The 21,630-nt window shown below is 43.9% G+C and overlaps 2 protein-coding genes across 6 annotated transcripts in view; one reads left to right on the forward strand and one right to left on the reverse strand.

Moving 5' to 3' along the window:
- The window catches only part of ednrab (endothelin receptor type Ab), a 6,537-nt gene extending 3,966 nt beyond the window's left edge, over positions 1-2,571 (reverse strand). Inside the window, exons 1-2 of one of the 5 annotated variants that reach the window (XM_048235767.1) lie at positions 2,496-2,571; positions 338-394 (exon numbers count right to left, since the gene is read on the reverse strand). The gene's annotated coding sequence lies outside the window, so the exon portion shown is untranslated. Of the gene's footprint in view, positions 1-337; positions 400-2,299 lie in introns of all 5 variants that reach the window. The other 4 variants (XM_048235766.1, XM_048235765.1, XM_048235763.1 and 1 more) reach the window with 4 other exon arrangements.
- On the forward strand, positions 2,556-9,721 carry ttc29 (tetratricopeptide repeat domain 29). Its single transcript, XM_048235761.1, has 10 exons — positions 2,556-2,913; positions 3,025-3,102; positions 3,667-3,890; positions 4,510-4,695; positions 6,227-6,439; positions 6,526-6,611; positions 7,265-7,356; positions 7,635-7,758; positions 9,086-9,305; positions 9,525-9,721. Exons 1-9 carry the CDS (start codon positions 2,822-2,824, stop codon positions 9,302-9,304), a joined length of 1,314 nt encoding a protein of 437 aa, XP_048091718.1. The 5' UTR covers positions 2,556-2,821; the 3' UTR covers position 9,305; positions 9,525-9,721.
- The last annotated feature ends 11,909 nt before the right edge of the window (positions 9,722-21,630 follow it).

Genomic DNA, 21,630 nt, shown 5'->3' on the forward strand with positions numbered 1-21,630 from the left:
AAATAAATAATATGTGTAAGGACAAGACACTTACTGAGAGAGGGGAGAGAGAGAGAGAGAGAGAGAGAGAGAGAGAATGGTGAATGGGAAGAGGAGGAAGGAAGAAAGATAATTTGGTAACGACTGAAAAAAGAGCAAGACAAGAGGGAGAGTTAGAATGAGTGACAGACCCAGAGATATGAAACCTTTTCTTGAATGGAAAGTGAGAGACGGAGACAGAGAAAGAATCTCACTGCAAGAAAAGGGGGGAGATAGAGTGTGAGAGAAAGAAGTCCTAAAAGATAAAAACTAACAGAGAAATACATTTAGTAAAAGTTACTCAAATGCATCTTCTTACCCTGATGCTGCAGCTGATGCTCTTGGGTCTTCTTAATCCAATGTGAGACTTGTAGATCTGCACTGAGAAGTGATGTAGAGATACCCAACAGTCAGAGTGTTCAGCAGGGACAGAGAGAGGGAGAGAGATAGAGTGAAGAAGGACAAAGTGTGTGAATGAACAGATATGAAAGACCCCTCCCCTAAACCACTGTCATTAGTCCCTTCTCTCTTCTCCCTTTTCTCCATTCTCTCATTCACACTTATGAAGTCTTTCTCAACTCACTTTGAAGCTGGGAAGTGTAATGTGATTCAGGCTTTCTAACTAAATGATTAAACCAAAAGCATAAAAACAAACACGAACCATATGACTGTTCAGTGGAGTTAATATGATCCCGATAGAATAGGGCCACCAAGGGGGAACATGAGAATCCCTATCTGTATTTGTGTGTGTGTGTGTGTGTGTGTGTGTGTGTGTGTGTGTGTGTGTGTGTGTGTGTGTGTGTGTGTGTGTTCTTCATAACATGTTTTGAATGTTAGTAATCTGCTAAATAAGTTGAATGTCAAAACATATGTTACACACACACACACACACACACCATAGCGTCATGGAATTCTTATAGTCTGATGGTCTGTGGCATATGAATGTGTGTGAGTGTGTGCGTGTGTTTGTGTGTGTGTGTGTATTGTTTCTTCTTACAACTAACAGCCTACTTTAATCAAGATCGTACGGACGGAAAACACTCATCTCGTGAGTAACGTGCTGAACTAATCAAATGATTCATTAGAGTGTAAGCCTGTGCCAGCCAGCTGCTGGTGGCCACCAGATGCCTATTGGGCTGCTACTGCAAGGGAAACTGCAGTAAAAGCATTTATGCTCCCTTAAAGCACAGGAGTGGTTGATGTGGTTTCCAATCACGGATATGAAACTTGTTCATGCAAAAGAACCAAACCAAATGGTCCATGTGCGGTGTGCGACTGGATGAAAGGGAACAACAATTTCATTAACTTCAAATGCAGTGTCTTACTGAGTGACTTGGGTGCCTATGTGTAATCTACTTGAAGATACATGAGGTTATCTGTCCTACAAAGCATTGGCCTATGTTGTTCACCACTGATACGTGAGTGTCTATGTTCATTTCTGAAGTAGTGATTGTGTCCATGCAAAGACTACCTGGTTTTTTGGATTTTGCCTGTCTCACAGGCCAGTTTGATTTGATATGTTTGGATTTGGAGATTGTGTTAAAGGACTTGCATTGAGCCTAACTAGGTTTGTAATCTTCTGATCTCAACCTGGTTTCTGCCTTATGTTTTTGCCTGCTTATTGTGTTTCTGCTTTTGAGTTTTGCCTAGCTGTCCCTAATACTAAGAGACATATTAAAACACATCCTTTTTCTACTCTTATATAATAATAATAATACGTTTATTTTATATAGCGCCTTTCTCAAACCCAAGGTCGAGACTCTTGTCTCTGAATCTGCATTTTGGGTCCAAGTAGCATCTCTGGTCTACGAACAGGGACAGAAGAAATCCTCTCTCTCTGACTTTTCCCTTCCTATTAACCTACCGTTAGACCTACAGAACATCACTGCTGTTATGGGAGTGGGACAAAAAAACAGTATAATGTATCCCTAAAATGCAGTACAATAATATTTCCATGTCCAAAATATTGCATTTCTACAGTAGCCTATTATGTAGCCTAGTGCAATGCATTTTGTTTTCACATTCTGTTGTTGTAATGTACAGCTACAACAAACAATTGTAGGCTACACTCTTTCATGCTCCTAGATAGGCCCTAATAGGCGAGCTGGATGAATTATGTGTTTGTTTGTTTGTTTAGGACTTTATTTTCCATAACAGAAAAATACCAAAGGCTAATCAGGGCTTCTTCTGATCTTCTCAAGTTTCATCCTGCTGTTCTGTTCTGGTGCAAACTCATCCAGTATGCTACCTGAACTGTATCTGGTCTACCTCCATAGCCTACCTCTACCCTCAGCACATCCTGTCATGGATTCCACCAGATAGCACGGCTCACTTCTCTCTGTTTTAATTTAGCCTACCGCATGTTTCAAGGACCTCTTTGCCCTGTGCCCCTTCTCAGGAAGTTTCTGGAAGCAACGGCCTATTTATCTTCCTCAGGTTTAGTTCTTTCCCTCTATCTCCAGGTCAATGTATCTGACCTCTTGTGTCCAGTGGCAGGTTTTATCAGCGAGAAAGTTGGAGGTTTCCTTGAAACAAATGTGTCGTGGACTCAGGGGGAGGCCCTTTGCGTCTGTTGCTATGACGACAGTCATGTGTTTGCCTGCTAGTTGAGAACGTGAGTGTAAAATAAACTGAGAAGCAGTGATTTTGTTTCTCAAAGTGTTTTTTAGTGATATTTTTGGGATACTGGTAGATTATAGACTTCCAAATAGTTAAGATGAGCGATCGCTTACTTGCCAATTTTGAAAGGCATTAACCCAAAGACACTTTCTTGAGTAGATTAACTTATCGTCAACTCAGAACTATGAGCGCACCTGCAGTCCTCCGTCAACAGAAGACCCCGTTGCTGCCAGACATAAACACCTCGAAAATCTCTGCACAAGATCGGAAAGTCAGGTATAGTAGGCTACTCTATGCAGACTTTCATTTGGTGTGGTAACGTTAACGTTAACTAACTTGACCTACAGATGGCAGTAATGCCTATCTCGCACTGCTATTTGTTTTCAGGTCGCACACTCAGAAAAAGTCCCGACCAACCACGGACAATGGTCAAACTTCGCACATAACAAAGGATGAAATATCACTGTGAGTTTATTTTATTGTGCTGTTGTAGATTATGTAAGTTATGCTCTCCAAAAGTGAATGGCTTGTTGCCAACTGCTGACAGTTTGTTTGATCAGTGTATTGTTAATTTGCTAAATAATGTGGAATGATGATGTGGAATGAACATCACTGTGGTGGTGCGTTAGACTAATAATGTTAATTTGCAAGGGACAGTGCAGTTATGGCACATGCATTCAGATCCTATTGTATTGCATTCAAACAAGCATACTGTCTCAAGCCTATGTGGGGGTATGATGTCTCTTTCTCTCACTCACATGCACAGCACATCAAGATGATGAGACTTCACTTATTATTATGTGCAATATGAAACTTTTTTTTTGTCCAAATGCACTTTCAAGGCAAGGAAAGTAGAACTTACAGTGTTAGCCAATTTATTGAATTGGTAGGCTAATCCTACATGCTATTTTTGGTAAGCAAACCGTGTGTGTGTGTGTGTGTGTGTGTGTGTGTGTGTGTGTGTGTGAGTGTGTGTGTGTCACATACATGCAATTTAATTTGAACTCTCTCTCTCTGCAACATGTGCAGCTACCGTAACACACAGAGCCAAAATGTGTGTGTGGCAATGCTGCGCGAGGGCTTCCACCACTCCTTTGAGGAGCTCTTCTTTCTGCTGCGGCGCTTCGAGGAGGCCCGGCGGGCAGGGGGTCCAGACAACCCCCTCTGGTATCTACCCTCCCTGCAAGACCAGCCCGACAAACTGCACACCCTGCAGAGGCATCTGACCAAGGCCGAGGTGGCGTTCAGAGCAGGTAAAAGCACACATACCAACAAACAAATGCACATACACACACACACACTCAAATGTAATGGACTTTTATTTTAAAATAAGAATGTGGTCTTATTACTTGTGTTCTCCTGCATAACTCTGGAGAGTGACCCAACAACACATCACCAGAAACAACAACAACACATCATCAGTAGGGTAAAACTAACCTGTCTCACAACGGTCTAAAGGCTCACGTTCCCAATTGGTGGGTGAACAATCCAACGTTTGGTGGATTCTGCTTCACAATGATAGGAAGAGCCGACATCGAAGGATCAAGAATAACAATAAAACTATGTTGCAAACTATATTACAGTTTACTAAAATAAGTAATTAGGCCTCTGTTCATATTCCCATAACCATTGCTATGTATGGCCATTACTAAACCATTATTAAGGTCATTTTAGTTAATCACAACAAGTATTTTCTTTGTGTATTCAGTAGTATTCAAGTCTGATTGAGTGTTCTATCTTCACCAAGTTACAGTATACCATGAAGTTCTGCCGGAATGTTTCATCACTTTCTCTGTGGAGATTTGCTATATTTTGACATTAAAGGTTTGTGTGTGTGTGTGTCTGTGTGCATGTGTGTGTGTGTGTGTGCAGGAAACTTTGTGGAGGTATACGAGGAGCAGTTGACTCTGGCGCGGTATTTCACGGGTCCCGGGGAGGACTGGCTCAGCCTGCACTTCCACCAGCAGGCGCTCCGCTCCGCTCAAAGGGTCAAGCTCGACGGCGGTCGCAAGGAGGCCGAAGCCAACGCCAACATGGCCAGGGTCTTCTTAGAGCAAGGTAGCACACAGCGCAAACACACAGCAGTCCTATGCATGCGTGTGCCATGCACAGCATTGTCACCAAACACTCAAACACAACAGCTTACACTTGCAGCCTTAGTTAGACTTTTTAAGACAGTGCCATTGTTTGCTATGGAATGAAATCCATTCATTTGTTGTGTGCACTAAAAGTCATCAAACACTCAAACATAGCATTCAGTAATGTGATTTGTGAGGCATCAGGACATCGGACAAGGAGGGAGTGTGTTGAAATGACAGTCCCCAAGATCATGGCTGTGATGTCTGTGATGTGTAACAGACAAGTGCGCGAACAGCTTTATTACAGTTTTTTTTCAATCGCTAACAAGCGCTTAGCCATACTTCAGATACTTTTTCTAAACTCTTAACACAGACTCACACCGACAAAACACAATTGGCCAAATGGATCATTTTCTTCTCAAAAACACATTTTGTTAAATATATACTAACTCTTCATTTCAAAACAGAACACATCTTTCTCTGCACACACTAACTTTACCAAAACACTGGAAATCTGACTCAAAATGAAATTATTCTGTCAAAGAATAACACTTGATTTCACTTCACAAGGTACATGCAGTCAATCAAAGTACTCCAGGTTTCAAAATACTGGCTATTGTTGACATTACAAAAACTGCATAGACTTTTATGTTTCAGTTTTACAGGTATTTGCATGCAAAACATGCTATCCACCGGTTTTACACTAAATTTCTTGGTTGGGAACTGTATGGCCACATGTAATGTTCATATTCAAAAGCATTCCAGTAAAAAGCAAATCATTTTTTTCCTTTTACTGTTTACTACAAGAGGTAGCCTGCAGTAGAAATGCTGTTTACAGTATGATAGAACGGAAAAAGTTTTACAGTATTGCTTACAGTAAACAAAATATCCATGAAACACACAAGAGCATTCTGAACAAAAAACAACAGCAAAAAGCCCAGATAAAAAGGGGGGGGGGGGGGGCTAAAAAAAGCACAAAATTACTGCGATCTTCAGAGTTAGGTCACATGTTTTCATCAACATCACATCATATCCAAGGCGATGCACCTGGGATAAAACCATTTGGTAGCAGAAGCAGAGGTTCTGAATATTGCGTTTGCTATTGTGGGATGTTGTGTGTTAACATTCGTAAATACTACAAAAACAATCCATAGTTTTGTTGGGAGGTATAGCTTGTCTGTTAAGAAAATGTAAGCATTGTGTAAATGTGTTCACTGACTGCATATTGTGTGAAAACGACATGAAATATGTGAATGGTATGGCCACAAAAGACTGATGCTGTGCTAATTGTGTTTAGAGTTTTAAAAATGTGACAACTGGTTAGACAAACGCTTGATAGCGACTGAAAAAAACTGTAAGTATTATTCCTTGCCACGTCATGCAGTCTCCCTGGAACAACCCGGGGTTAAGTGCCTTGGTCAAGGGCACAACAGTGGCAATTGGGAGCCAAATTCATGACTCTGTGTGTGTGTGTGTGTGTGTGTGTGTGTGCGCACATGCATGTTTATCAGGGCAACTGGACCTGGCAAAGGAGCACTTTGAGGTGTTCTACCGGCTGTCCCAGGAGCGGCCATGGTGGGATGCGACCGGCCGCACGCTGCAGCACTGTGCCTGCGAGGGCCTGTGTGTAGTTTACACCCAGCTGGCCCAGGGGGCGCTACAGAGCCAGGAGTATGAGCTCGCCATAGAAATCCTGAACAAGGCCTTCAGCATCGCCAAGGAAGGTAGGTCAACACAACCCCCAGCTAAACCTTTCAGGTGTGCTGCACCCTATTGTATTGCCTGTTTTTGCTCTGCGTGTGTTCTGCAGCTGATGATGAGGAGATCCAGGGGCAGGTGGCTTATTGGGTGGGTTTGGCCAATCATTGTGTAGGAGACCTGGATACTGCTAAACAAGTAAGAACCACAAGATAAACACACGTGCACATTTATACAGTTGTGTTCAAATAAATGGCAGTGTGATTAAAAAAAGTGAATTAATCGTGCTAAATCGTTTTAATAGTTGTTATTTCCATTTTTCAAATGAACATTTAATTCAATCCCCTGACCTCAACCCCATTGAAAACTTGTGGGGTGACATTACAAGTGCAGTTTCTGAAGCAGAACTGTGGAGTGTACTTCCGGGCAGAAATACCTGTTGATTAGGTGCCAGAAGTTGGTTGACTCTATGCAACGCAGATGTTTAATCTTGAAAAAATTTAAGTTAAATCTTGAAAAAAATTCTTCAGCTTATGTCAACTGTTTGAGATTGAAGAGAAAAACAGTGATTTGAACAGACTAATATACCTTTCTTTGCTTCCTGTAAAAGATTTGATGAATAATTTGATTAATTTAATTTAATTTGGAATTTAATTTGGAATGTTTCAATTACATTTGAAATATGTAATAAAAACATTTTAACATACTGCTATTTAATTGAACACAACTGTATACACACTATACACACTCACAGATATATTTACATGTCTTCATGCAGTGTTTTTGTATTATCTATGCTATTTCTCTCTCTCTCTCTCTCTGTGTGTGTGTGTGTGTATTTGTTTCTGTAGTACTTCAGTATGTCACTGAATATCACTACAGTACTAGGTGACACTGAAAATCAGGGAAGAGCATACAAAGCCATTGCTAAATCATTGGAGAGGTGAGATCCCCCCCACACACACACACACACACACACGCACACTCATTCACATGCGCACACATACATCACACTCAACACATTCAGCTACTCTACTCTAGTGTCACTTTGTTTGACTATAGTGCACCCTTCCATTCCCTTGTTCTCATTTGTTTTGTGACCCATGTGGGGGCACAAATGGGCCTTTCTCTCTTTTGTATGTGTGCGTGTCTGTGTCTGTGTGTGTGTGTGTGTCTGTGTGTCTCTGTGTGTGTGTGCGTGTGCGTGCGCACGTGTTACAGTGATGGAAAACTGGCAGAAGCTGTGCAACATCTGGAGAAATTTGCTGAGGTCTCCCGTAGCAACAAGCAGCAAGAGAATCTTGAGGAGGCCTGCATGAGTATGGGATCGATTTACTCCAACAGGGTATGACTCATCAGTGTGTGTGTGTGCGTGTGTGTGTGTGAGTGCGTGCGTGTGTATGTCTGTGCTTTTTGTGTGCATGTGTATGTTATATCTTATGTCTTATGTTATGTATATGTCTGTATATTGTGTGCATTTGTTGTGTGTGTGTATGTCTGTGTTTTTTTGTGTGTGTGTGTGTATGTTTTTCTGTGTTGATGTTTTCATAGGGCCCTATCATGACATTCTAAAGTGCATCGTCACTCGTCAAAAGTCTATTCAAATTTAGTAGGATGTCCAGTTCACATTGGGAGGGGTTAAGCTATCAAAAGTGGAAGCATGGTGTAACAAGGTGTTCCTAGGTCTTTTAATCAGTCATATGGGTGTGTTTGGGGCGTAACATCATTTTAAACCAATGAGAATGACATCTGTCATTCCTTTAACATTAACGCGAGATATGTCAAATAAATGCATCGGTATCTTGGCATTCAAAGGCGCATTTGAAGGAGGCTGCTTGCGAGACCGTATAGAAGAGTCATTCTTAAACCATGCTTTACTAAAATCTAGCATAGCCTTCATGCATTTGCACTCGTCTATTTGAACTCATTGGCAAAGTGAAACTAACTTCACCAAGGAGTCAGTCAACGACAAGACAGTTATATGTAGTTACTTTCACTATTGACTGACAATGGGTTACCACCGAAAACATAGGCTGGATAAAGCAACACTTACCCTAATATTGCTCAAATGACTGAATAAAACAACATTTATCCTGCAGAGGAGTTGCTTATATCTTGTGACAGTGCATCTTCAGCTGTGCTCCATACGTGTCTCTCGCCTCTCCCCTAATCACTTTTAACCGTCATTACCAATTTGCAAATGATGGTGAATAACTAAATCATTAAGAGATGTACAGTATTTCGTAATATCTTTGTTCTAATTATGTTTCCCATTCTAATCGCGGCAATTTGTAATGCTTTGCATGGGACGATGCTGGCTGGTGTGCGTTCATGAATGATAGAAGGATGGTGCGTACACCTGCCAATATGACATCGCTCTTAAAATAGCATATGAACAACTCACCATTGACTTCTGACCAGGTTTAGGTGGTGTATGATAGCGATTTTTAGACAACGCGCTAGGCCCCTCCATAGGTTGTTAATTGCCACACCCCTGGGCGCAATGCTTAAAAAAAACAAACGTGCAAAATACCGAATTCAACTTTGCGCGGGTGAATAACGAGTATTACGCCATGCGCTGGTGACCCAAAATACAGCCCATAGTCTTTGTATATTGTGTGCATTTGTAATATCCCACAGTGTGTAATCTGTGTGTGTGTGTGTGTCTACAGGGTGAATATGATCGTGGCTTGGAGTATCTACAGCAGGCCTATGAGATAGCGAAAACTGTTGGTAATGTCGGGTGGCTCCAGCGGGCTCAGGTGTGCGTGGGTATGACGCACGCCCAGCGTATGCTTCCCTCCTTCTCTACACACACCACCAACGCTACCCCTGACCACATACGCCGCATCCTCACATGGAAGGACAGACGCCAGGACACATTTGACTAAAGTGAGTTTAGATTTGATCACTCAGTCACAAGTTAGGATGGTACAGTATGTGAGTGACCTTCCAAGACATTATTACATTATTATCACCCGGAGAGAAGAAATACTCTTTTCTGATTGACTGGTGGGGTGGCTATTCATTCTGAATAACAGGACACCTCGGCGTCTTACTTAAGATTTAGGTTGTCCATTGCTGTAAGGTCTTTCTGTGTGTTCCTTGCAGTGGGGAAGAAGGAGAAGAGAGGACATGAGAAGAGAAAAGGAGAGAAGAAAAGCGACAGTAGGGTTGCCACTGATTAAGCAAACTCATAATGAAGCCTGAAGGAGGGCATCTTCAATACAATAAAACAGCAAAGTTGTATTTGTACAGTCTGCCAAACAGATAATCAGATATTAAAACTGTTTAAATAGAAAACTCAAGAATGAAATGCACTATTGGATTATTGAGATGGTTTTGAGAATGAAATAGCCTAACTTATTGGTAACTACAACCCCAACACAGAAAAAGTTGGGACGTTGTTGTAAAATGCAAATAAAAACAGAATGTGATCATTTGCAACTGTTGTAAACCCAGCTGTAAAAAGGACACAGGCAACAAATGTTGAAAATTACAAATTTTACTATTTCATGGAAAATATATGTCCATTTTGAACTTGATAAAAGCAACATGACAACAATAGGAGGAATATTTCACAACGAATTAGGGTAACTGGCACCATGGTTGAGTATAAAAAAAGAGCATCAAAGAGAGGCACAGTCTTTTAGAAGTAAAGATGTAGTGTTATTCATCTGTGTAAACCTGTATGGACAAATTATTAAGCAATATATTTATAATGTTTCTTAACATGAAATTGCAAGGTATTTGAGGATTTCATCATCTACAGTACATAATATCACAGCATATTCAGAGAATCCAGAGAAATCTTTCCAAACAAGGGACAGAGCTGAAAAACATTATTGGATGGCCGTGGTCTTTTGGCCCTCAGGTAGCACTGCATTAAAACCAGACCTGTTTTTTTTTGTAAAGAAAATCATTGAATTCAAAGGAATATGTGGCAGGGATTGCACATGATTTCAGATCTGAAGGGGAAGAAATCCAACATCCAAGTCTCTCACCCCTCACTTGCAGACGAGCTGAACCAGTTCTATACATGAATATATACACTATACACTCCAGTAAGAGCCCCCTCCATTTCACACCTCTCTGACTCAGGCCTAATGCTCACAGTGGCTGATGTGCAGAAATCTTTCAAGCAAGTCAACATTCGGAAAGCAGCAGGACCTGATGGGATTCCAGGCCGTGTAATACAAGGAAGTTTATCGTCACATGTATATAGTTACTGGAAGTAAGAAATGCAGTGAAATTATGTCTGGTGTCAGCCTATTTGTGCATTTATTGGGAGGGGGGGGGGAGCAACAGGGGCAAGGAAAAACTCCCTTACCAAGGAAGAAACCTTGGGCAGATCCACGGCTCAAGGGGCTAACCCAACTGCCAGGGGTCTTGGTGTGTGTGTTGGGGGGGATGACAGGGGAGATGGGATAGTGTGCTGTGTATGTGGGGGGAGGGCAGTGTGCAATATGTGTGTTGGAGAAGCTTCCTCATGAGACAATGTGCTGTGTATTGGGGGTGTCAGTGTGCTGTAAGTATGTTGGGGATGTGTGTTGGAGAAGCTTCCTGATGAAAATGTGCTGTGTATGTAGGGGAGAGGGGGTCAGTGTACTGCAAGTATGGTGAAGGGACTTACTATTGCAGAGTACTGTATGTATGATGTATGTGAGTGATGACAGTGAAGATGTGTGTGTGGGCGGAAGGGGAGTGGAGCAGTGACTGTGTGTGTAGTGTGTGTGTGGGTAGGTGGGGGCAGTGTGCTGTAAGTATGTAGAGGATGTGTGTTGGAGAAGATCCTGAAGACAATGTGCTGTGGATGTAGGGAGGGGGGGGGCAGTGTGCAGCAAGTATGTAGAGGAGGCTTACTGTAGCAAGCAGTGTGCTGTATGTGAGGTGATGACAGTGATGTGTAAGTGTGTGTGTGTGTTGGGGATGGGGGTGGGGGCAGAAAGGCTAGGCAATCAAGGACATGGGTAGATAGATGGAGGAGAAATAAAAAATAAATAAAAAAGTTCTATGGAGATGTGCAAAAGTTGGAGAAAGTGTAATCAAAGTGTGTTCAGAGCAACTGGCTGCATTTTTTTACAGACATCTTCAACTTCTCCCTGTCTACGTGTGTTGTACCAAGCAGCTTTAAGTCATCTGTTATTGTTCCAGTGCCTAAGAAAAACCAAATCACCAGCTTGAACGACTGGCAACCTGTGGCCCTCACCCCCATCGTGAGTAAATGTTTTGAAAGGCTTGTGAAGAACATCTGCAAAATGATTCCACCTACGCTTGACCGTCACCAGTTTGCCTACAGACAGAATAAATCTACTGATGATGCCATCACCAGCGCACTGCATACCTCCCTGACACACCTGGAGAAAAAAAGACACTTATGTAAGGATGCTGTTTGTAGACTACAGCTCAGCCTTTAACACCATTGTCCCCAATATACTCGACGGCAAGCTCAGGAGTCTAGGAATGCACAGCGGCCTATGTAGCTGGATACTGGACTTCCACTCTGGACGAAAACAGGTGGTGAGAATGGGCTCCATCACATCCTCCTCCTTGACCATCAGCACGGGAGCACCGCAAGGTTGTGTTCTGAGCGCTCTCCTCTACTCCTTGTATACGCATGACTGTGTGGCTATACACAACACCAACACCATCATCAAGTTTGCAGATGACACCACTGTAATTGGTTTAATCACAAACAATGACGAAACAGCCTACAGAAACGAAATCAACAACCTTATGAATTGGTGTAAAGGAAACAACTGGTCTCTGAATGTGTCCAAGACGAAGGAATTGATAGTTAACTTCAGGCGGAAAGAACAACAGTTTGAAGCCATTAACAACAATGGTGAGACAGTGGAGAGGGTGAGAGACTTTAAGTTCCGAGGCGTTACCATCTCAGAAGACCTCACCTGGGACGGTCACACTCAGCACACTGTAAAAAAAGGCCAACAACGTCTGTACCACCTCAGACGATTGAAAAAGTTTGGTATGCGACCCAAGATCCAGAGGCATCCAGAGGATTACAGAGGCACCATTGAGAGCATCTTGACTGGGACCATAACCGCATGGTATGGGAACTGCTCTCAATACAATAGAAAAGCACTTCAGAGAGTTGTGCGTACAGCACAGACCATATGCGGCTGTGACCTACCCTCCATACTGGAGTTATTTGGGGAAGATGCATTAGGAAGGCAAAAAATAAATAAATAAATAAATTCTTGAATGATCCTAGTCATCCCAACCATGAACTATTCGAGCTATTACCATCTGGCAAACGATATAGAAGCTTGAAAGCTCGTACTACCAGACTCCAAAGTAGTTTCTTTCACCGAGCAATTAGATTGCTGAACTCATGCTGAAGATAACAAGGCACTTTTTTTTCACTACACACACACACTTATTTATTAACACAACGAATTTTACTCCATTATAAACCTATAATGAGATGTAATAAAATAAATCTTGTCAATGATTATTAATATGAATGCACTCAGTAAACAGCACACCAAACAGTTACAAACAGGCACTTGACTTCATGAGAGATCGCACGCACGCACGGACTTGCGATCGCGATGACCACCGGACAGCGTAGTGTAAATTGAATGGGTGATAGGGGCGGTGACGACAACTACCGGCGATGCTACTGGCACACTCATTCAAGTAGCAACGTCTTCTCAACAGAGCTACTGAAGCGCTTTCGCAGTGCTCAGTGTTATGTACATTATTAGAGTCTCGCGGTGCTGGCTAGTGTAGCCTAGGTCATATTTCGAAATTAAAATTGATTTTTATTTCTGTACATTATTAGAATGCCCTCAGTAAACAGCACACCAAACAGAAAGCAAACAGTTATACTCTGGCTATGGCGTGCCAGCCCTACGGTCATATCGTGATGAAAATTGACAGCTTTTTATTTCTCTGGCTGTTCCAATTGATGTTGATTATCAATGAATTAGTAAACAGCACACCAAACAGAAAGCAAATAGTTACAAAAGGCCCTTCAGTAAACAGCATCCACCACCGGACAGCAGTAAAAGTAAAACAGTTACAAACAGCCAGCAACGTCTTCTCAACAGAGCTACTGCTTCGCAGTGCTCAGTGTTATGTACAGATCGTTATGCTGGCTATGGCGTGTAGCCAGGGTCATATTTCAGTAAAATTGATTTTTATTTCTCTGGCTGTTGCAATTGATATCAATGATTAGTATGAATGCCCTCAGTAAACAGCACACCAAACAGAAAGCAAACAGTTACAAACGCCAGGTACTCTGCTTCATAAGACAGCATCGTCGCGTGCCAGCCAGAACCACGCACGTACGCACACTTGCACTGCCTCGCACCGTGATGACACGGACACCGGACAGCTGTTTTTATTTCTCTGGCTGTTCCAATTGATGTCAATGATTATTAATATGAATGCACTCAGTAAACAGCACACCAAACAGAAAGCAAATAGTTACAAACAGGCACTTGGCTTCATGAGAGATCGCACGCACGCACGGACTTGCGATCCGATGACCACCGGACAGCATAGCGTAAAAGTAATGGCTGACAGCGGTGGTCACGGCTCCTTGCCGCATTCGAACCGGAGACGCTACTTGCACACTCATTCAAGTAGCAACGTCTTCTCAACAGAGCTACTGAAGGGGTTCTCAACGCAGTGCTCAGTGTTATGTACATTATTAGAGTCTCGTTATGCTGGTGTGACAGTAGCCTACCTTGTATATAAACAGTCACCAGGTTCTAATACCCTGTTACCCAGGAACCTACCCGTTAAATTAACCTGAATTTCCTGTTTACCGCTAGGGTCACACAAGTTGGTAGTCTGAATAATAGGCAGAGACGTGAGATTACAATACAAAACTATTACAATTTATTTAAAACAGGACCAATGTACATGCACTTCAATACCAGAGCAACACTATGTAAGGCTAGGTCGTCAGGATCAATGTTGAAACTAGATTGGGCTTACCGTAGAGGGCAGATGTCAAAGCCTCTGAGGCGAAATCTGATTCAAACCACACTGCAAATCAAAAATGAAAAGGTGACTTATCTAAACTAATTAACACAGCACACACAACAAGGGATGGACACCACCAGAGGAGAATACACCCTCCAACATGCGCCCAATGTAGCCCCCAGCAGGATAGACAAGCAACATACACAGGGAAAGCCCACTTGACAGTACATGCAGTAGAAAAACAAACAAAAACAAATGAGTACAAATAAGACAAAACAAAATACAGAGAAAAGCACAGAGCCTCAATAGAGCAGCAAGTAAACCAAACTCCCACGCATGCAACAAACACGCACGTCCGCACTAAACAGGCCCAAGCAGATAGCCACCACAAGGTTAGCTAGCAATCATGCATCAAAGGCCTTGGCGATGGAAGGCCACAGAGAGAAGCGGAAGGCGCTCCACACAGCAAACCCCAAACAGGAACAAAACAGCAAGGCCGTCACCACATCAGGATACCATACAGATCCTATAAGGAGTACAGAGTCATTACTCCAACGTTATGCTTAATTTAGGTAAATCGAGGTAAATAAAGCTACAACCTACCATGCAACAGCTAACGTCAGATGTAGGGAGCCGGACCCGCAACACTGTGATGTTGCTGTAATTAACAGATAACGTAAACGAGTGGCCTAGCTATGCGATAATGTTTGCACACAGGAAGGAGTACACCTACCTAAGCTGGAATTGATGAGCACACCGGGGGTACGAGCAGCCGTGAGAATATCCAGCCAGTATAGCAGCGACTTCTGTTACTGGAATGTAAACAAGTTCTGAACTTTCCGGCACATCAGTGCACAAACGAATGTTCATCAGACAAAGACTCAAGCCTACCTGGAGCAAATGGTGGAACAAGCTACAGCCAAACGTCGGGGATAGGCGATAGGTCGGTCAGAGTCGTCCCTGGACAAAGCAGACGTCTGCCCTGGATAGCCGCGCTTCCTTTTTATGGAGCACAGCTGCCAATTACCCACTTACGAAGTAGGTGGGGCAGGAGCGAGACACAACAAAACCCATCACAATGCTCCAGGTAAGGACTCGTCCGGCTACACTGGCTATGGCGTGTAGCCTAGGTCATATTTCGTAAAATTGATTTTTATTTCTCTGGCTGTTGCAATTGATATCAATGATTAGTATGAATGCCCTCAGTAAACAGCACACCAAACAGAAAGCAAACAGTTACAAACAGCCAGGTACTCTGCTTCATAAGAGATCGTTCGTGCCAGCCAGAACCCACGCACGCATACGCACGCACTGCCTCGCGATCGTGATGAGCACCGGACACCGGACAGCTGTTTTTATTTCTCTGGCTGTTCCAATTGATGTCAATGATTATTAATATGAATGCACTCAGTAAACAGCACACCAAACAGAAAGCAAATAGTTACAAACAGGCACTTGGCTTCATGAGAGATTGCGACGACGCACGGACTTGCGATCCGATGACCACCCGGACAGCGTAAGCGTAAAAGTAATGGCTGACATCGGCGGTCACGGCTGCTTGCCGGATTCGAACCGGAGACGCTACTTGCACACTCATTCAAGTAGCAACGTCTTCTCAACAGAGCTACTGAAGCGGTTCTCAACGCAGTGCTCAGTGTTATGTACATTATTAGAGTCTCGTTATGCTGGCTATGGCGTGTAGCCTAGGTCATATTTTCGTGAAATTGATTTTTATTTCTCTGGCTGTTGCAATTGATATCAATGATTAGTATGAATGCCCTCAGTAAACAGCACACCAAACAGAAAGCAAACAGTTACAAACAGCCAGGCACTCTGCTTTATAAGAGATCGTGCGTGCCAGCCAGCACCACGCGCGACAAACGCACAAAACGGCCTGATCGCGATCGTGATAAGCACCGGACACCGGACAGCTGTTTTTATTTCTCTGGCTGTTGCAATTGATGTCAATGATTATTAATATGAATGCACTCAGTAAACAGCACACTAAACAGAAAGCAAATAGTTACAAACAGGCACTTGGCTTAATGAGAGATCGCGACGCGACGACGGACTTGCGATCGCATCCAATGACCACCGGACAGCGTAGTGTAAAATGAATGGGTGACAGGGGCGGTGACGGCACCTTGCCGCATTCGAACCGGCGATGCTACTGGCACACTCATTCAAGTAGCAACGTCTTCTCAACAGAGCTACTGAAGCGCTTCTCAACGCAGTGCTCAGTGTTATGTACATTATTAGAGTCTCGTTATGCTGGCTATGGCGTGTAGCCTAGGTCATATTTCGTAAAATTGATTTTTATTTCTCTGGCTGTTGCAATTGATATCAATGATTAGTATGAATGCCCTCAGTAAACAGCACACCAAACAGAAAGCAAACAGTTACAAACAGCCAGGTACTCTGCTTCATAAGAGATCGTGCGTGCCAGCCAGAACCCGCGACGCGACGCGACGCGACGCGACGCACGCACGCGCACTGCCTCGCGATCGTGATGAGCACCGGACACGGACAGCTGTTTTATTTCTCTGGCTGTTCCAATTGAAGTCAATGATTATTAATATGAATGCACTCAATAAACAGCACACCAAACAGAAAGCAAATACTTACAAACAGGCACTTGGCTTCATGAGAGATCGCGACGCGACGCGCCGGACTTGCGATCCGATGACCACCGGACAGCATAAGCGTAAAGTAATGGCTGACAGCGCGTTCACGGCTCCTTGCGGATTCGAACCGGAGACGCTACTTGCACACTCATTCAAGTAGCAACGTCTTTCAACAGAGCTACTGAAGCGGTTCTCAACGCAGTGCTCAGTGTTATGTACATTATTAGAGTCTCGTTATGCTGGCTATGGTGTAGCCTAGGTCATATTTCGTAAAATTGATTTTTATTTCTCTGGCTGTTGCAATTGATATCAATGATTAGTATGAATGCCCTCAGTAAACAGCACACCAAACAGAAAGCAAACAGTTACAAACAGCCAGGTACTCTGCTTCATAAGAGATCGTTCGTGCCAGCCAGAACCCACGACGACGCGACGCGACGCACGCACTTGCGCCGCACTGCCTCGCGATCGTGATGAGCACCGGACACCGGACAGCTGTTTTATTTCTCTGGCTGTTGCAATTGATGTCAATGATTATTAATATGAATGCACTCAGTAAACAGCACACCAAACAGAAAGCAAACAGTTACAAACAGGCACTTGGCTTCATGAGAGATCGCACGCACGCACGGACTTGCGATCGCGATGACCACCGGACAGCGTAGTGTAAAATGAATGGGTGACAGGGGCGGTGACGGCACCTTGCCGCATTCGAACCCGCGATGCTACTGGCACACTCATTCAAGTAGCAACGTCTTCTCAACAGAGCTACTGAAGCGCTTCTCAACGCAGTGCTCAGTGTTATGTACATTATTAGAGTCTCGTTATGCTGGCTATGGCGTGTAGCCTAGGTCATATTTCGTAAAATTGATTTTTATTTCTCTGGCTGTTGCAATTGATATCAATGATTAGTATGAATGCCCTCAGTAAACAGCACACCAAACAGAAAGCAAACAGTTACAAACAGCCAGGCACTCTGCTTCATAAGAGATCGTTAAATTGCCAGCCAGAACCCACCCACGCGACGCGCGCGACGCGACGCACTGCCTCGCGATCGTGATGAGCACCGGACACCGGACAGCTGTTTTTATTTCTCTGGCTGTTCCAATTGATGTCAATGATTATTAATATGAATGCACTCAGTAAACAGCACACCAAACAGAAAGCAAATAGTTACAAACAGGCACTTGGCTTCATGAGATTGCACGACGACGCGACGGATTTGCGATCCGATGACCACCGGACAGCGAAGCGTAAAAGTGAATGGCTGACAGGGCGGTCACGGCTGCTTGTCGGATTCGAACGGAGACGCTACTTGCACACTCATTCAAGTAGCAACGTCTTCTCAACAGAGCTACTGAAGCGGTTCTCAACGCAGTGCTCAGTGTTATGTACATTATTAGAGTTTCGTTATGCTGGCTATGGCGTGTAGCCTAGGTCATATTTCGTAAAATTGATTTTTATTTCTCTGGCTGTTGCAATTGATATCAATGATTAGTATGAATGCCCTCAGTAAACAGCACACCAAACAGAAAGCAAACAGTTACAAACAGCCAGGCACTCTGCTTTATAAGAGATCGTGCGTGCCAGCCAGCACCCACGCACGCACGCACGCACGCACGCACGGCCTCGCGATCGTGATAAGCACCGGACACCGGACAGCTGTTTTTATTTCTCTGGCTGTTGCAATTGATGTCAATGATTATTAATATGAATGCACTCAGTAAACAGCACACTAAACAGAAAGCAAATAGTTACAAACAGGCACTTGGCTTAATGAGAGATCGCACGCACGCACGGACTTGCGATCGCAATGACCACCGGACAGCGTAGTGTAAAATGAATGGGTGACAGGGGCGGTGACGGCACCTTGCCGCATTCGAACCGGCGATGCTACTGGCACACTCATTCAAGTAGCAACGTCTTCTCAACAGAGCTACTGAAGAAGCTTCTCAACGCAGTGCTCAGTGTTATGTACATTATTAGAGTCTCGTTATGCTGGCTATGGCGTGTAGCCTAGGTCATATTTCGTAAAATTGATTTTTATTTCTCTGGCTGTTGCAATTGATATCAATGATTAGTATGAATGCCCTCAGTAAACAGCACACCAAACAGAAAGCAAACAGTTACAAACAGCCAGGCACTCTGCTTTATAAGAGATCGTTCGTGCCAGCCAGAACCCACGCGACGATGCACATACGCACTGCCTCGCGATCGCGGATGAGCACCGGACACCGGACAGCTGTTTTATTTCTCTGGCTGTTGCAATTGATGTCAATGATTATTAATATGAATGCACTCAGTAAACAGCACACTAAACAGAAAGCAAATAGTTACAAACAGGCACTTGGCTTTAATGAGAGATCGCGACGCACGCGACGGACTTGCGATCGCAATGACCACCGACAGCGTAGTGTAAAATGAATGGGTGACAGGGCGGTGACGGCACCTTGCCGCGATTCGAACCGGGTGACACTACTGGCACACTCATTCAAGTATCCGCGTCTTCTCAACAGAGCTACTGAAGCGCTTCTCAACGCAGTGCTCAGTGTTATGTACATTATTAGAGTCTCGTTATGCTGGCTATGGCGTGTAGCCTAGGTCATATTTCGTAAAATTGATTTTTATTTCTCTGGCTGTTGCAATTGATATCAATGATTAGTATGAATGCCCTCAGTAAACAGCACACCAAACAGAAAGCAAACAGTTACAAACAGCCAGGTACTCTGCTTCATAAGAGATCGTTCGTGCCAGCCAGAACCCCCACGACGACGACGCGACGCGACGCACGCATCGCCTCGCGATCGCGGATGAGCACCGGACACCGGACAGCTGTTTTATTTCTCTGGCTGTTCCAATTGAAGTCAATGATTATTAATATGAATGCACTCAATAAACAGCACACCAAACAGAAAGCAAATACTTACAAACAGGCACTTGGCTTCATGAGAGATCGCACGCACGCACGGACTTGCGATCCGATGACCACCGGACAGCATAGCGTAAAAGTAATGGCTGACAGCGGCGGTTACGGCTCCTTGCCGGATTCGAACCGGAGACGCTACTTGCACACTCATTCAAGTAGCAACGTCTTCTCAACAGAGCTACTGAAGCGGTTCTCAACGCAGTGCTCAGTGTTATGTACATTATTAGAGTCTCGTTATGCTGGCTATGGCGCAGCCTAGGTCATATTTTCGTAAAATTGATTTTTATTTCTCTGGCTGTTGCAATTGATATCAATGATTAGTATGAATGCCCTCAGTAAACAGCACACCAAACAGAAAGCAAACAGTTACAAACAGCCAGGTACTCTGCTTCATAAGAGATCGTTCGTGCCAGCCAGAACCCACGCCACGCACGCACGCACGCACGCACTGCCTCGCGATCGTGATGAGCACCGGACACCGGACAGCTGTTTTTATTTCTCTGGCTGTTGCAATTGATGTCAATGATTATTAATATGAATGCACTCAGTAAACAGCACACCAAACAGAAAGCAAACAGTTACAAACAGGCACTTGGCTTCATGAGAGATCGCACGCACGCACGGACTTGCGATCGCGATGACCACCGGACAGCGTAGTGTAAAATGAATGGGTGACAGGGGCGGTGACGGCACCTTGCCGCATTCGAACCCGCGATGCTACTGGCACACTCATTCAAGTAGCAACGTCTTCTCAACAGAGCTACTGAAGCGCTTCTCAACGGAGTGCTCAGTGTTATGTACATCATTAGAGTCTCGTTATGCTGGCTATGGCGTGTAGCCTAGGTCATATTTCGTAAAATTGATTTTTATTTCTCTGGCTGTTGCAATTGATATCAATGATTAGTATGAATGCCCTCAGTAAACAGCACACCAAACAGAAAAGCAAACAGTTACAAACAGCCAGGCACTCTGCTTTATAAAGATCGTGCGTGCCAGCCAGCACCCACGACGACGCGACTTACGCCGCGACGGCCTCGCGATCATTGATAAGCACCGGACACCGGACAGCTGTTTTATTTCTCTGGCTGTTGCAATTGATGTCAATGATTATTAATATGAATGCACTCAGTAAACAGCACACTAAACAGAAAGCAAATAGTTACAAACAGGCACTTGGCTTAATGAGAGATCGCACGCACGCACGGACTTGCGATCGCAATGACCACCGGACAGCGTAGTGTAAAATGAATGGGTGACAGGGGCGGTGACGGCACCTTGCGCGATTCGAACCGGCGATGCTACTGGCACACTCATTCAAGTAGCAACGTCTTCTCAACAGAGCTACTGAAAGCTTCTCCAGCGCGGTGCTCAGTGTTATGTACATTATTAGAGTCTCGTTATGCTGGCTATGGCGTGTAGCCTCAGGTCATATTTCAGAAATTGATTTTTATTTCTCTGGCTGTTGTAATTGATATCAATGATTAGTATGAATGCCCTCAGTAAACAGCACACCAAACAGAAAGCAAACAGTTACAAACAGCCAGGTACTCTGCTTTATAAGAGATCGTCATGCCAGCCAGAACTCCACGCGACGAATACGACGCACTGCCTGCTGATCGTGATGAGCACCGGACACCGGACAGCTGTTTTATTTCTCTGGCTGTTTCCAATTGAAGTCAATGATTATTAATATGAATGCACTCAGTAAACA

The sequence above is a fragment of the Alosa alosa genome, chromosome 24 (genome assembly GCF_017589495.1).
Source record: "Alosa alosa isolate M-15738 ecotype Scorff River chromosome 24, AALO_Geno_1.1, whole genome shotgun sequence".
Lineage (NCBI taxonomy): Eukaryota > Metazoa > Chordata > Actinopteri > Clupeiformes > Clupeidae > Alosa > Alosa alosa.

What these genes read in the sequence shown, in the direction of transcription:
- ttc29 (XM_048235761.1), top strand. Translation starts at nt 2,822, where the DNA reads ATGAGCGCACCTGCAGTCCTCCGTCAACAGAAGACCCCGTTGCTGCCA. An exon ending in GCACAAGATCGGAAAGTCAG is followed by an intron (nt 2,914 to 3,024) that starts GTATAGTAGGCT and finishes ATTTGTTTTCAG; the next exon opens with GTCGCACACTCAGAAAAAGT. An exon ending in ACAAAGGATGAAATATCACT is followed by an intron (nt 3,103 to 3,666) that starts GTGAGTTTATTT and finishes CAACATGTGCAG; the next exon opens with CTACCGTAACACACAGAGCC.